This window comes from Amblyomma americanum, chromosome 10 (genome assembly GCF_052857255.1).
Source record: "Amblyomma americanum isolate KBUSLIRL-KWMA chromosome 10, ASM5285725v1, whole genome shotgun sequence".
Classification (NCBI taxonomy): domain Eukaryota; kingdom Metazoa; phylum Arthropoda; class Arachnida; order Ixodida; family Ixodidae; genus Amblyomma; species Amblyomma americanum.
Window position 1 is genome coordinate 15426185 of NC_135506.1, and position 15336 is coordinate 15441520.

The window sequence follows — 15336 nt, forward strand, 5'->3', positions numbered from 1 at the left end:
TCCCATGATATCAGGATGACCTTATACGCGGCGTTGCACTCAACTTCGGAAAGCTGTTCACACAAAAGGCTGTAGTGCATTTCTGCAACAGACACAGTACTGCTTGTGGTCGCTTGGAGCATGTAGGAGTAAGCATCGCAGTTAATTGGTGCAATCAGTTTTTTTAACTTTGCATATTGCACGGTACGTAACAAAGTTTATTTATGCTCTTGCAGGCTGTTTCTGCTTTTGCGAGAACAGTTGCTGTGCGTCGCTTGGGCACTGCCTACCTGGAGACCATCGGCACGAACATGAAGCTGTATTTGTGTAAAAGTGAGATGGAAGTGGTTTCATTAATGGCTGCTGCACTTTGACTTTGGACGCTGTGGTGAGATGCCTGTACGATAACCCTCTCCTGCAAACAAGTTCAACACTGCGGCACTGTGGCTACAGGGCATGGAAGCGACGAAGTCAGGCTGTGGGTTTAACCGACTGTTTACTGCGAGCACTGCGAACACAGGTATGTACTTATATGTACATATTTGCATCTCCGCGTTTTGTTTTTGTTTTTCTTAAACCGGTTCAACCTCTTAATAATGTTTTTCATGCTGTACAGCCGTCTGATTTTCAAGAACTCCCGGCATCAGTTTGCGTTACGCTCTCCAGCATTTTATTCTTTTATCAACTGAGGTCGAACTTAGCTTTCGTAATGCGCCTACTTGATGATGGAAACAGCCTGCAATGGAAACTTAGAACGAAACAGTCAAAGTGAAACCAACTTTCTGGCGGTGTCGACAACTTGAAAGCCAGCGAAACGCACCTTAAATCAAAGGAGAGAAACACTCACGCTATAGTTGCGGCTGTTTGTTTTATTTATTTCAATGCTCTCAATGCCTCTAGGCCACTGAAGTGGGGAGAAGGCAGTGTTGGTTATATATCCGCTCCTAAGAATGTAACATCAAAAATGCTGGCGATGGGGGCAGGTAAGTGGTTTCAGTCCGACGCTGCCTTTGGTAAAAAGGCGTTGTGATACAGGTTGGTGCGGCCACTGGGAACATGAAACTTGTGAACGTTATCTATGCGGGAAGAAGAGATATAAGAAGATGCTGAATTAAGGTCGCACTTAAGCTTGGGGTTAGCATCATAAAATTTATTGAAAAGGCAGAGACGCGAGACCCTACTGCGCAGCGCCAAATCTGGCAGGCTAAGATGACATTTTTGGAAAAGATACTGGCAGTCGCTGAAACGAGCGGAGTGGTTTCAACTGGATTCAAGGAAAAGAAAAGTGATAAATAACAAATGAGGGTCTAAAGCTGCAGAGAAATGCAGTCGTCGAGCCCATTTATAACAAGCCTGATGGTCGCACGAAATATCTTCGTTGTACCCGATGTTCGTAGTAAGCGGACTTTCGATATTGCACGCAAAACAAAACAGATGTTTGCTTCTTGAAACTGCATTATGTGTGTCTACTTCATCAAAGCAGACTTTTGCTCTCATGATGTTTCGGTAACGGTTTCAACAGATAAACCGCTGAACCACGGCTGTGACGAGAAGACACCTTCACGTCTAGTGAGGCGTACGCAAACTGCTGTATGGTCGCTTTCTTCGGTTTGGCAGACATAAACTGATACACAAAGCTGGCCAACAGTAGGAATGACTAAAATAAAAACAAGTAGCAATTGTCAGAGCTTTGCATGTCTCACGTGACCTCATATCGCCTGTGACGTTACTGCCGTTGCACGGCCTTCGAAACCGAAACGACGCCAGAAAAAAACAACAGTTATAAAGTATTCAGCAGATGTAGGTGAATTCCACGTCGTGACTCATGCATACCATTGTCCAGCGCGTCACTACCCCCCCCCCCCCCCCAAAAAAATTGTGTAGCCAAAAATTTGGTGTCTCTCCTTTCAAACATAATTCTCACTGTTTCCTTTTTTCTTCAGCAATGCTGCTTTATAAATAGTATCGTGTCTCATCTGCTTTTACAAAACCAACTGTACATACAATGTGTGTTTATCCTAATATGATCATCAATATGTTCCTCGCTGCAGATATATATGGTGGATCGGTTGCCCCTTAGGTCTGTGCGATATTTTATTTCATGGGGCTTCTAGCAGAGAGGAGAATATGGACCACGCTTCTGCAGCCTAAGTCTTCTGATGTGTTATTTTTTTTGCCCTTCGACATAAAGGCAACAAACATTTCTCTTTTATTATGCAACGGTGAAAAAAAGAGATTAAACGCGGAAGCGTACGTGGCTCATATTATTCTGTCCACGACTGTATGTGCAGATGTCTTAAAGTACGTAAAACCGATCATTATCGCTCTGCCCGAGCTCGCAATATTTTGTTCGATGAGTAGTTGTCGACTGGGGTTAAAGTCTGGCTCCATCGGAGGGGGTCTCTATTGTGATTCGAGCACAGGTGGAGAGGGTAATAGAGGGGGAGAGAAAGAGGCTAGCAGCCTGTTTTACGCATAGTTTTATACGAAGGGGAGAAATAAATTTAAGGGTGGTTTTTGCTCAATTTATAACATACTTTTATACAAAGTACATGGAGAAATCATCAGTTTATGACACAGACCTTAAACAAGCGATCCCCACGCTCTGCCAGTGTGCTCAATGGTATCTGAAGTAAAACATCTTACAGTGAAACGAAGCATCAGTAATTCTACCGTAAGCATATTTATGAAACTACTACTTCACAGTTTTTCTCAAAATGTGGATAAATGTAGCATTTCTGAACTTCACAAATACAAAAGACATTGCAGGCGAGGGGGTCTCAAACCGCTCCTCAATATTGGAGGGGGGTCAGGGACCCCTCCGACTTTAAGTTCTAGTTGCCGAAATAAATCGCTCTTAAATCACTTGAAGTGTCCTATTTAGTCAGTTTCCCGGGCGGCAGAAAGTTTGGTAGGTGGACGAAATTAAGGATTTTGCAGGGAGAGGGTGGCCGCTGCTGGCACAGGACCGGGTCAGTTGCAGAGATATGGGAAAGGTCTTTATCCCACAGTGGGGCTGATGATGAAATGAAAAAACCGCTTCGCAAATGATATTTTCAACAGATGTCGTCAAGCTCACTTCTGCTAAGTTTTCCACTCCACTGAAAACACACCCATGCCCAATTATTGCAGCGGCCAGGCGCTCTGTGGGTTTGCTAAGAAGCGTGCAGTGTGCAGTGCAAGCGCTACGCAGAGGATGGTATCGCCGCTTTGAAATATTAGAAATATCATCAACACTGAAGGGGCCCCGAGGACGACCTCCTCTCCCAGCCGCCTACGTCACCACGTAATACAGTGGTTTCCAAGAGTGGGGGGTGGGGGGGGGGGTCTATATTTCTAGGGGGAGGGGGTTTGGTGACAGAGGAGAAGTGGTAGCCATTCTTAATTTTCTGTTTGTGTCATTGATGTGTCGCGTAAGACTACATAGTAAGATACAAAAAAAAACAACAGTTGTAAGCGCCACCGTTCAAGGCGTCCTGTATTACTCTGCTAGCCAAACACAACAGAAAACAAAATCAGCTTTTTAATGTTAACTTACCAGTTTGACTATATTAAACAAGCCAGGTATAAAAATTTTAGAGCTTTTAATTTTTTCTTGCGGTTAGCTTATTTCGGTAATAAGAAAAGTTTTAATGGATTACTTTTGTGTCGCGAAGGAATTCTGTGAGGCAGTTCTTTTGAGACTCAGGCTGTTTATTTTTCAGACTCAAGCTGTTTACTGCATGTTGCTCAATACACATCTCGGAACTAGACAAAATATGAGCTCATTTGGTGCAGCGAGTAATTTCTGATTGAATTTTAAGAGTTCTCCTGAACCATGTGGCAGTCAGGCAACACTGTCGAGGAAGTAAACTGACGGTCCCGTGCTTGCTCACGACTGAACTCGAGTCTAGAGTTACCAGAGTTACTGTATAGGTACTTACAAAGACACTCAAGACTGAACAACTGAACTGCACTAACTGCACATAGTGAGCATGGCTTGTTCGTTGTTCAGGCTTAGGGCACAAAGGGGTGAAGGGTTAAGCTGGAAGGGGACAAGAACAGCAAAGGCGTGTGCCCTTCCCTTTTCTGTCTAGCTTCTGCCCGGTCTCGGTGACTTCACCACAATGTGCCACGGCTGCACTCAAATAGGCGAGCGCTCTGCTCCGCGCCAGTTTTGAAGCACACAGCGGTGCTGTCGGGTTATGACATTCCTCCATGTGTTATGGCTTCGTTCAGGTTGCTTCAATATGGCCGTCCCTGCCAGGTGGAGGGGCTTAGAACCGATAACTTAAAATTTCAGTTTCCAGCTAAAATGCGCGCTTGGAGCCCCACTTCTTTTTAAGTATGTATAATAACATCGTGGCTAGTAGCTGCAACGTAAAAGCATGATTTGTTGAGAGACCATCCCATGACCTCTTCAACGCAGTAAAAAAAAAAACAATTGGAACAGATTGGTTTTCAAACTGGTTTCAATTGGTTCTAGTTGGACTGAATGAATGGGTTTCGAACTGGTTCCACTTGGAATGGTGTTCGTACTGGATATTCCAAATGGAATTCAACAAGGTTGAGGACTGGGCGAGTTGATAAGTATTCATTTTAAACCAGCCAGAAGACGCGACACAAAGGAAGAAGCAAACAAGACGAGGCTGAACTAACAACAGAAGTTTTATTGAAAGGAAGAAAACAACGAAGACTCGCACTGAGATGCGCGCGCACATAAGCCGTATCAGTGAAAGGGCACACAAAAAAATTTTTCAATGTCAGGGTCTTGCTAACAAGTTATCTAAAAAGGCAAATTCCTTAGCGTGAAGGTTTACCGACGGCTTAGCCACACACGTGTCCTTAGCCTTAGCAATGTAGAAGGCTTCAACTATCTCGCGACAGATTTGTTTTTCATTTCTATAAACTACAGTAGTGTCGCTGAAGTCAGGCGTGCAAAGAGACAGATCATCGTCCGATTTGCATTCTCGAGATTGCACGTGCAACGCCAGATTAGAGTTCGCCTTCCCACCCAGAGAGTTAGAATGCTCCGTCAGGCGCACATTTAGACATCTGCCCGTCTGCCCGTAGTAGCATCGACCACAAGGCAGCGGAACGCGATACACCACATTCTTTCTGCAAGGGGTGAGCCGTGTCTTATGTGACACTGTGCATCGGGAACGATCACTTGATGTTTTATCAAGCCTCCTTTTTACGCTGGCGCACAAGCCTCCTATCTTGTTTTTAGCTGTGAAGACAACGCCAACGTCATACTTCGCCGCAAGTTTCTTGAGTCGGTGTGAAACACCATGGAGGTAGGGAATTTTTTTGTGTGCCCTTTCACTGATACGGCTTATGTACGCGCGCATCTCAGTGCGAGTCTTCGTTGTTTTCTTCCTTTCAATAAAACTTCAGTTGTTAGTCCAGCCTCGTCTTGTTTGCTTCTTCCTTTGTGTCGCGTCTTCTGGCTGGTTTAAAATGAATTCCAAATGGACTGCCAATTGGACCAATTGAGTTTTCAACTGGTTCAAGTTGGAATGGTGTTCCAATTGAACAGTCAAAATGGACTCCCAACTGGACCAATTGAGTTTCCAACAAATTCCAATTGGATTTGTTGCTCGAAATAGTCTAAATAGAGTGCCAGTTGGACACAGCAGTAGTCTGGTAATTTACGTTTACACTGGATGCTCAGCTGAATCCAACTTTACCAACTGCATCCAATTGGTCTGAAAACTGCACCCAATATATTCATGTGAACAACTGCATATTTGAGAAACACTGAAATACTAATTAGGTTATAATAAGAACTATCTACATCTTAATCTACTAAGCTGTATCCATTTATGCTATCTCTGCCGTCAAAAATGAATTAAATAACTATGCTTAACTGATAAGCGCCACTAGCCCCATTATGGGAGTCCCACATACGGGATATATAAGCAGAAGAAAAAGTTTATTGTGCACATGGATATGTGTTGGGCTTATGTTAGGTGTGTGACTGTACTAGCTGTTCCTTCAGTGTAATGTACGATTCGTTTGATTTCCGAAAAGATGAAATCCCTTTAAAAACTTGGCGGACTTGGTACGAGGTAAAACGTCGCAGTCCTTACAGATAAGTTTTTCTTTTGCACCTTAATATCTCTAACATTGTGTACTTTGTGCAGCTTAATTAATTGGGTGGTAGACTTTGTGAATGTTTCCCGGATTCAATAATTTCCTGCATGGGACCTAATGGGAACTATTATTCGAGTTAGCCCAGTTGGTCCAACTGGTCCAATTGTGTACTAATTTACGACTGGAAATTGCAATTGGTACCAATTGAAAATTTCCCAATTGGAGTGAATCGCTTTCTTTAGCTGGGAAGTTCTATCCGACTATAGCAAGATTTATGACTTGTACTTGTACTCATGACAGAGATGACAAAAACTGCCTGCCATGGGTAAAAAAATATTAATTATGAATTAAGGGATTGCCTTAAGAAAAACAAGGCGGTAGGAGATGTGTGGAGAGTTCACTGAAGCCAGACATGGCGAGCGTGGCCCGCCCTGAAGTGCGGCGAGTATGCGTACCTGCTCAGATTGAAGCCTGCACGTGCAGTGGACATTGGCATCCTTAAGTGTGCTGTTGCATATCACCGGGACCGATCTCACGGTCTCAACCACTAAAAGCTAGCTGTCACGCGACAGCCTGTAACATATGGTAGGGTATTTTCACGTGACGTCACGGCCGGGCACCATCTTTGGGCACTGAGGCTAGCTTCCACAGTGTACGCGGGTACCAGTTGGCAACGCAGATAAGCAAAATGTCTGCACGCCTTCGCTGCGCTTTCTGGTCCCAAAGATGTCGGCCACCACTCAGTAGAAATTAGTTACAATATGTTCAAACATATGGAATGAGAGGTGCCGCGGCCTGCAGTGGAGGGCTCGCTGAATAACTTGCTGGGTTTAACATGCATTGGCACCACAGAACACAGGAATTTTTTCATTTCACCTTCATCGAAAGGACTGCGGCCGAACGCCGGAGCCACCACGGCGTGTGTTGTAAAAACAGGCGATATGCGCAACTTAATGGCTTGGTCAAAAATTGATTCCAATGAGATGTTTCCAGTTGGTGCCATTTGAACTTTCCAATTGCATTTTGGCCCCATTTCGACGAAGTCAGACCCAACGGGTGTTTTATTACAAAAACAATACTTGTTCTGCGCCGTGTCTGTAATATGCAAATACGTCATGCCATAATTCCCAGTCAGAAATGTCTAAATGAAACTTGAAAACCTCAGCTGGAGCCAACTGGAATTTAAACAATGAAATTTTGATGCCTCTAGCCTTTTAAGTCAGGTTGCGAAACGATATGAAATGCCGCATATTAAAAAGATTAAAGAGACTAAAACACAGTGTAGAGATTTTGAATAAAACTAAGGCAAGCAAACATGACCAGCTAGTATAACTACGTTAATAACAATGTTTTATTACGAGGTAAATGTAGATGATAGTAACCAGACTGCCTAAGCATTATTACTAGTGAACATGGCTGTGCTGTACAGCATTGTTGCATAGTGCAAAGCCAGGCACAAAATCAACATTACATGTAAAGCACTAGGCAGAAAAAATGCATAGGGCATGAATGAGAACCTTTGCATGTAGTGGAGCCACCATGCTAGAAACAATGGAGCACACAAAGACATATAGCACTTGCACAATATTGTCTCAGTGAGGTGCGGTGAAAAAAGAAACATGAAGGATGTGTTCGATGATTAACAGTGGTAATTTTGCAGAAGCTACACATTACCACTGGAAGGAATGCTTACATGGTGGACAAATATTGTCAGGTGGTTGAAGAGATAATAAATAGAGCAGAACAGAAAATAACTGCATAAAACATATCAAACACAAATTCAAGCATTACAATGCTAATTATGCAGTTAGCAAAAACACATACATACTCGTGAAGAAGTAAACAACAACAAGAAATAAACAAGTGAAGAACAGAAATCAAAGAAACATACAGGTCAATGCTGTCTACAACTGCTACATGAACAAAAATCAAAAAAGGTTGCTGCCTTGCTGTGCCTTTGGGACTTCGAAGCGTACTGCACAGTGTGGAAAAGGTTAGGTCAACAATTAAGCACTTGGGCAGTGATCATAGGGAATGCCTTATGATGACAGCTGTGCAGCTGGGTCAGCATGATACAACAATTCTGTAAACATCACCATTCCAAGTTTGCATTTCCTGCCCTTCGCCACTGGTTGAAATGACACCATGCACCTGCTAAGGCTAGCCTGGAGCCAGTAACTCGGAGAGAACGTGGGGCGCAGGGTTACGTCAGCCAATAATGAATGCCATGAAATACAAACATAGGATGAAGACAGTTACAGGATCATTACATTATACCAGCACTGGCATCTGCTGTCTTCTGACTTCTGTATTGTTTGCTCAAGATGATTTTTCCAGATAAATGGAGCTCTACTACTGTAGCCACTTTCAATGATTTCACTAACAGCAAAGATATGTCCTCAAATCTAGGCAACAGTTAATCGTGTGTGCTGACTTTTTTCTTCATAATTGCACACAAATCAAATCAAATCAAATCAAATCAAATGCAGTTTATTTTCCGTCAGAAAGAAATCAACGGAGGAGGCTCGAGCAAAAAGTGAAACGTGTTCACTTGATTGCGCTCAAGCCCCCTTTTACATGGCATGCAGTGACGACACATAGGTGGACATTATATAAAGCATACTCGTGGAATATGGAAATATGAAACAAAGCAAGCAAAACGTACAAGGTTAAACAATATAGAGTGGTTTTACAAAGCTCTCTTGTGGAACTTAAACAATTTTTTATATGTACAGCAAGTACGAAGACAAAACAAAATAAACTGTAGTAATTTACAAACAGAATGGAACGTGCATAGGTACATATTCATAAAGGCAAACGGTTTTGCAACAGAATTGCATGTTATTATTCCAGGTGCACTAATTAGTATGGGTTGTCTGATGCTTGCTCCGACAGGAAAGACCTAATTTTTGAAATACTAATGTGGTTAATGTCAATTCCGTTATGTTCAAGATTGTTTAAAAGTGTTGGTAATGAATGACGTAGCATTTGTTGCCCATAATTTGTCCGGGAATAAGGAACTTTCCAAGGTTCTGAAAAGCGTGTATCACGTACATGTGTTGTTCGAGTTAACTGTGCCATAAATTTTAATTCTTGCTGGCTCTTACGAAGTTGTTGTTTGTATCTTTTTGCCAATGTATATAGGTATAGATTATGTACACTTGTTACATTAAGCTGCATAAAATATTCGCCTGTGTGGGCTTGCGAGTCGACCCCTACGATATGCCGAATAGATTTTTTTTGGAGTACGTGCAAACGATTTAGATTTGTGACGGTTGTTCTCCCCCAAACAAGAAAGCAGTAACTTATATGTGATAGAATCAAGGCATTGTATATGTGCAGTTTAATTGCTTGTGGTAGGAGAGAGTGGAACCTCGCTAGTATTCCGACAGATTTAGATATTTTTGTTATAGCATAATTAACGTGAGTGTCCCATAGCATATTTTTGTGCAGATATACGCCAAGTGTTTTAACTGAATCAACAAATTCTATTGGTTCGGATCCTAATGTGATATTTAAGAAGTGTGGTGCTTTCGATTGCCTGGGAGTGAACATGACTGCCTTTGTTTTTTTCGTATTAATGTCCAGGGAGTTCACTTTACTCCATTGGTAGAGATTTTGAAGGATCGCGTTAATACCAGCCTCTAAGGATTGAAAGTTACGCTCGTGGAATAATAAGGTAGTGTCATCTGCATAGGATATATAATGTGGAACAGGGCTAACAGATGTGATATCATTTACGTATATGTTAAATAGGAGAGGGCCAAGTATGCTTCCTTGAGGTATGCCGGTGGTTACAGGTCTGTATGATGACATGTTGTTATCTATTGAAACGCTTTGCCTTCGATGTTGTAGATATGATGTTATAAGTGCTAGTGGTGTTCCCCTTACTCCATATATTTCTAGTTTCTTTAGTAATGTTATGTGATTAAGACGATCAAAAGCTTTAGAAAAATCAATGTAGATGCCAATTACTGCTTCTTTTTCTTCAAATGCTTTTAGTATAATTTCTTTCTGTGTGAGCAATGCTAGTTCTGTGGATTTGCCTTTGCGAAAGCCGAATTGTGTCGGTGTTAACAAATTGTGCTAACAAAAAGATGCACAAGGTTCATGTTGAAATGAGCAACTGGATCCTTAGCCAATGGCTAATTGCAGATCCATTACAAAAATGCAATATTTTTAGGCAGCTGATTATGACTGGTACAAATGAAGACTTCATTCGGAGGGTAAGGTATACTGTTCCGATAATATGTGCAGTTTTAGACATGTGCAACATGGGAGGTCCATCCATGGACCTCCCATGTTTTCCTTTAGTAATCATTGCACAGCATGGGCATAGCAACAACTAGCGCAAAAATGTGGACAGAAAAGCGGAAGAGTGACAGGGACACAGCACCAAAATTTTTTCAAAGGCTCTGGCTCTTATTCTTGCCTTATTCCCATCCTTGCGCGGGAATTCCACGGCGCTTGCAAAGGAAGAATTGCTCTCCGTGCACATGCATGGCAAAAGGAGATAAATTTTGCAATGCCCAGGCATCCACCAAAAAGCTCTTTCCTCTCTGCTTTTTTCACTGCACATAATGACTATGATAATGCCTGGACGGCGTTTCTGGGCACTGTGAGAATCCCTTCATCAGACCCGTTCCTTCAAGCTCTCTCAATGTCCACGTAGTGGTTGTGTACACTGGTCCATCTGGATTTCCAAGACAGTGTAAACAGTTCAGTCGTAGGCAGTATTCGGGTTCAGTGCCACTATCTCTCTGGCCTTTTCATATTGTGCGAGATGGCTAGGTGCTTTTCGTGTCAGTCTCCATCCGCAGCGCCAGGCTAGCACTATACCCAGGAAGACGAACGCAATGAAGATGCTTACACCTGTTGAGTTTGTCAAAGAAGAAACCAATCAATAGATTAAAAATTCGATTCAAAATACCCTATCTCATGGTTCAACAGTGCGTTAACCACTCCTCTCCCAGCATGTAGAAATGACAGAATGAGAGGCAGCAAGTTTTTCACACAAGGCAAGCCAGATGTGGAGGAACGCCCAAGAGATATGATGCAGGCACTACTAGGGAAGAAAGCCTGAACTGTTAAACTTAATCGAGCCATATAGAAAACAGTTGCTGGCTTCTTCTACACTGGCGTTCCTCGTTCATTTGAAAGTACAGACAGCAGCACAAGGCATGGTGCCAGCCAGCAATGTACAACAGTGGCCAAAGAGCTCTGCTTTCAGCGGTGCCTCATAAGAAAAATATACATTTTTCACATTAGCCCACATCTATACAGTGTTGTCAAATTTTCTGCTTTATCAGTGCCTGAAGCACTTTTGTACACTATTTTTTTTTTTGGCAACGCTCATACATAAGTGTTTCCTGTGCCCTTATTGTAAGCCATCCCAGACCTTCAAACAGCCAATATGACCTAGACTGTAGCGCACCTGTCTGTCACAATATAAAATGATGCTCCAACAAGCCATTCCTTCAGTGGCCAGGTGAAGACAAAACTGAGTTAACCAGAAAATACCATAGATCTCACACATACCTATTATCATCATCAACTGTCTATTGCAGTACAAAAGCCTCTACCATATCTCCCCAATTTCCCTGTCCTATACAAGCCATAGCCACCATTTCACCGCAAACTTCCTAATCTCACCTGCTCATCTGACTCTCCGCTGCCCCCATGCTATGCCTGCCTTCTCTTGGTATCCCTCCGTTACCGTTAACTACCATCGGTTATCTTGTCTTGCATTACATGCCATGTCCAGGCCCATTTCTTCTTCTTGGTTTCGACTAGGATGTTATTAAATCTCGTTGATTCCATGACCCACTCTGCTCTCTTATGATCTCTTAACGCAACACACAACATTTTCCTTTCCATAGCTCACTGCATTGTCCTTAATTTAAGTTAAACCATTTTTGTTAGCCTCCCGTTTCTGCCCCAGAGGTCATTACCGATAAAGCACAGCTGTTTATATACTTTTCTCTTGAGGGATACGGTAAACTAGTCATTCATGATCCGAGAGTAGTTGCCAAATCGCTCCTCTCCATTCTTATTCGTCTAGTTATTTCACTCTCATGATCTGGATCTGTGGTCACTACCTGCCCTAAGTAGACCTATTCCCTTACTACTTCCAGTGCCTCGATACCAAATGCAAACGTTCCCTTCCGAGACTGTTGAGCATCATTCCAGTTTTCTGCATATTGATTTTTAGACCCACTGTTCTGTTTTGCCTGTCTAGGCCTTTCATTATGCTCTGCAGTTCCTCCGTTGAGTTACTTAACAAGGCAATACTACCAGCAAATTAAAGATTGAGAAGGTATTCTCTATTAACTACTATTCTCCCAAAACATTCCAGAGTCCAGTTCTCCGAATAGCTCCTGAAAACACGTGGTGTTAGTACTGGAGAGATCATGTCTCCCTGTCTGATGCCCTTCTAGATTGGGGCATTATTACTTTCTTTATAGAGGACAATGGTGGCTGTGCAGCCGCTAGGGGTGTTTTCCAGTACTTCTACATATGCCTCTTTTGCATTACAGTTCAATTTCGTAATTCTTGCATGACTGCTGAGCTTTTCACTAAGTCAACTGCTTTCCCATAATTTATGAATGCCATATGTAGGGGTTGATTATATTCTACGCATTTCTCAAACATGCGGAGAGGTAAAGGGGGCCACACAGCACTTTATCCACTGTGGGAATGCTGGGAAGATGTGGTTTCATATTTCACTTCGCTCGTGTTGGGCTGAGAACGTGGATTCAACCATAAAAAGAGGACTTTTCTCGAGGCAAACCTAAAAGAAATGCCAGCTAATTTCCACACAAGCCCAATACCATATAACCGCTAGCGTTAAATTCGTTAAAGAAGTGACAAAAGCTCTAATAAAAGAATTTAATCTGCACAGCTAGGGTGGAGAGCATTGCAGATACAGAAACTACATCTTGGAATTTCACTGTGAATGAAGCGCTCTCTAAAATAACACATAGAGAGTAGTGCCATCACACTTCCTCTAGGTATGTTTTAGTAGCTCTATGCAAAATCCAACTTGCAGTTTGACAACACTGCACAGTGGCATTACACCTTCGGGGCCATATATGCAACCTCAAGCACGCACAACTCGCACAAGACTCATATGAACGCATCTAGCACAGCGGCCAAGAGCTCTTCCAAAATATTACAGCAATAGCCCAACCGCAGCGCCATGCGGCTCAGAACGTTGTTTTCTACAATGTGTTGTTCTTTGGTTTGCCATGCTTTTACTACTACTGTGCGCAGAGTTGACTCACCAGTGATGATGATGTCCCTGCCAGACATGCCATCAACGGGCTCTGCAAAAATATTGGGCAGATGAGGAGAGGATCATTCGTATGCATACATGAAAATGGGCACCAGTCCTTGAAAACCAGGAGGCACAAGGGAGTCTAACTGTTCTTTTTATGGTGGTGTTGATTTAAGGATACAAATTAAGCAATCATTTTATTTAGAAGATAACTGCAATAGAATGTAGAAGAAAAGGAAACCACATGAGGGTGCTGCAATCCCGAGGCCACAACTTCTGAATGCATGTGCAGTGCTCTACCAAATTAGATATGGGAGCGACTGTCTTGTTTTCTCCTTTAAAATGTATTTACATTACCTGTGGCCTAACCTTCAGAACATTGACCAGCATCAGGCGTAACCATAGCAATGGATATGGTATACCTGCGAGTTCTAAGTAGCACTATGTGAACATAGAAGTTTGGGCTAGATGAAACATCGTCATCAGCTTCCTCAGGCTACTAACTACATCCACTGCAGGAAAAGGCCTCTCCCATATTCCTCTAATTAACCTTTTGCTCTACCAGCTTCGGCCAACTTACCCCCCCCCTCCCCCCTCCCCCTTCCTACAAAAACTTTCTAATCGCATCTGTTGACTCACTGTTGCCCCCTGCTAAGCTTGCCTTCTCTTGGAATTCACTCCGTTACCTTGCAGGACCATTGGTTATCATGCTTTCGTATTACTTATTCTGCAGCCACCACCTGATCAAAGCAGATATATTCTCTGACAACTTCCAATGCATCACTGCCTATCGTAAAATGCTGTGCTCTTCTGAGTCTATTGAACAGTACTTCAATTTTCTGCATTATTGATTTTTATACAAACTCCTCTGCTCTGCCTGTCTAAGTCATTGATCATGCTTTGCAATTCGTTCCCTGAGTTACTTAACAATGCAGTGTCGTCAACGAATCGCGGATTACAAAGGTATTCTGCGATAGCTTTTCTCCCCAGCTTTTCCCGATGCAATTCTCAAGTCAACATAAATGCCTTTAAAACTAAGAAGTGCGAAAGCCACTGCAATAGCTCTACTGGTAAGGTGAAATGTGACATGCAGAAGTCATGGGTTCAGCTCCCATGGATGGCATGTGGTTGTGTTTTCTTCTAATTTTTTTAAGATTACCTACTCTCTGAACTTATTATTCAATATAATTTCTTTCTATAATAACACCATCACAAAACATAGATCCTTTTAAACATATTGTCACAATAATCAGAGCCAATCTTGACAATATGAATCCACTGAAGGCACATACTTTTGGTGTGAGGCGGCTTCGTAGTGTTGTCCATGACTTCATCTGGAGAAGGCTAAGTATGAAAAAAAATAATAATAATAAACATTTTGACAGCAGTTATCTTCATGCAAACTTTTAAAAAGCCTACTATTGTACTTTGCCTATTTAGGCCCTCAAGCATCCACTGCTGTTCATCACCTTAGCAGAACAATGTCATCGGCAAATAGCACGTCACTAAAACCGTCGTTGGTTAACTATTACCACTTGTTATCTCCGTGCCAACTTTCTCAATATCTCTTGTAACCGTGTCAAGAGCGACAGCAGAGGAAGTTCTTCCTTGCCTGACAGCGTAGTTGGAATTTTCCAAATCGTCCTGTGGACAAGTGTAGTCCACAGGATGATTGCACGATTGCAGGATGGTTCCACGATTCGCGCATATGTTGCATCGCAAATGTGGTGTGCCGACCAAAAAGTGGGAGCTTACATGCTAAAGACTGCTTTATTGCTTTATCGCTGGGTTGATCTGGACTACAAAATAAGTGCGTGTGCCATGGTGTAAGCACCCTTGAGAATGTGCCACTTGTGGTTGTTTGGTCCGGTGGGGCCTACAAGTGAGTGCACTCGTGGATGTCAGGATTAGGGTGGGGTTTTGCTAGTCGTGAAAACAGTCATGATTTGTGTGTTTCCAAATAGGGCTTGGTTTTTCCTTTATTAAAAGGCATTTGCTTCAAACTG

General features: G+C 42.6%; 2 protein-coding genes across 10 annotated transcripts in view; one reads left to right on the plus strand and one right to left on the minus strand.

Moving 5' to 3' along the window:
• Positions 1-15336, plus strand: part of LOC144106880 (uncharacterized) — an 87984-nt gene that overhangs the window by 17386 nt on the left and 55262 nt on the right. For all 4 annotated transcript variants that reach the window (XR_013309148.1, XR_013309147.1, XR_013309149.1 and 1 more), the window contains exon 2: positions 216-499. The gene's annotated coding sequence lies outside the window, so the exon portion shown is untranslated. The remainder of the gene's footprint in view (positions 1-215; positions 500-15336) is intronic.
• Positions 7384-15336, minus strand: part of LOC144106878 (uncharacterized) — a 52153-nt gene continuing 44200 nt past the window's right edge. For all 6 annotated transcript variants that reach the window (XM_077639822.1, XM_077639821.1, XM_077639825.1 and 3 more), the window contains 3 exons: positions 14623-14674; positions 13338-13379; positions 7384-10926 (listed from right to left, as the gene is read on the minus strand). In XM_077639822.1, coding sequence (XP_077495948.1) covers positions 10775-10926; positions 13338-13379; positions 14623-14674 — 246 coding nt within the window. In that variant the 3' untranslated portion in view covers positions 7384-10774. The remainder of the gene's footprint in view (positions 10927-13337; positions 13380-14622; positions 14675-15336) is intronic.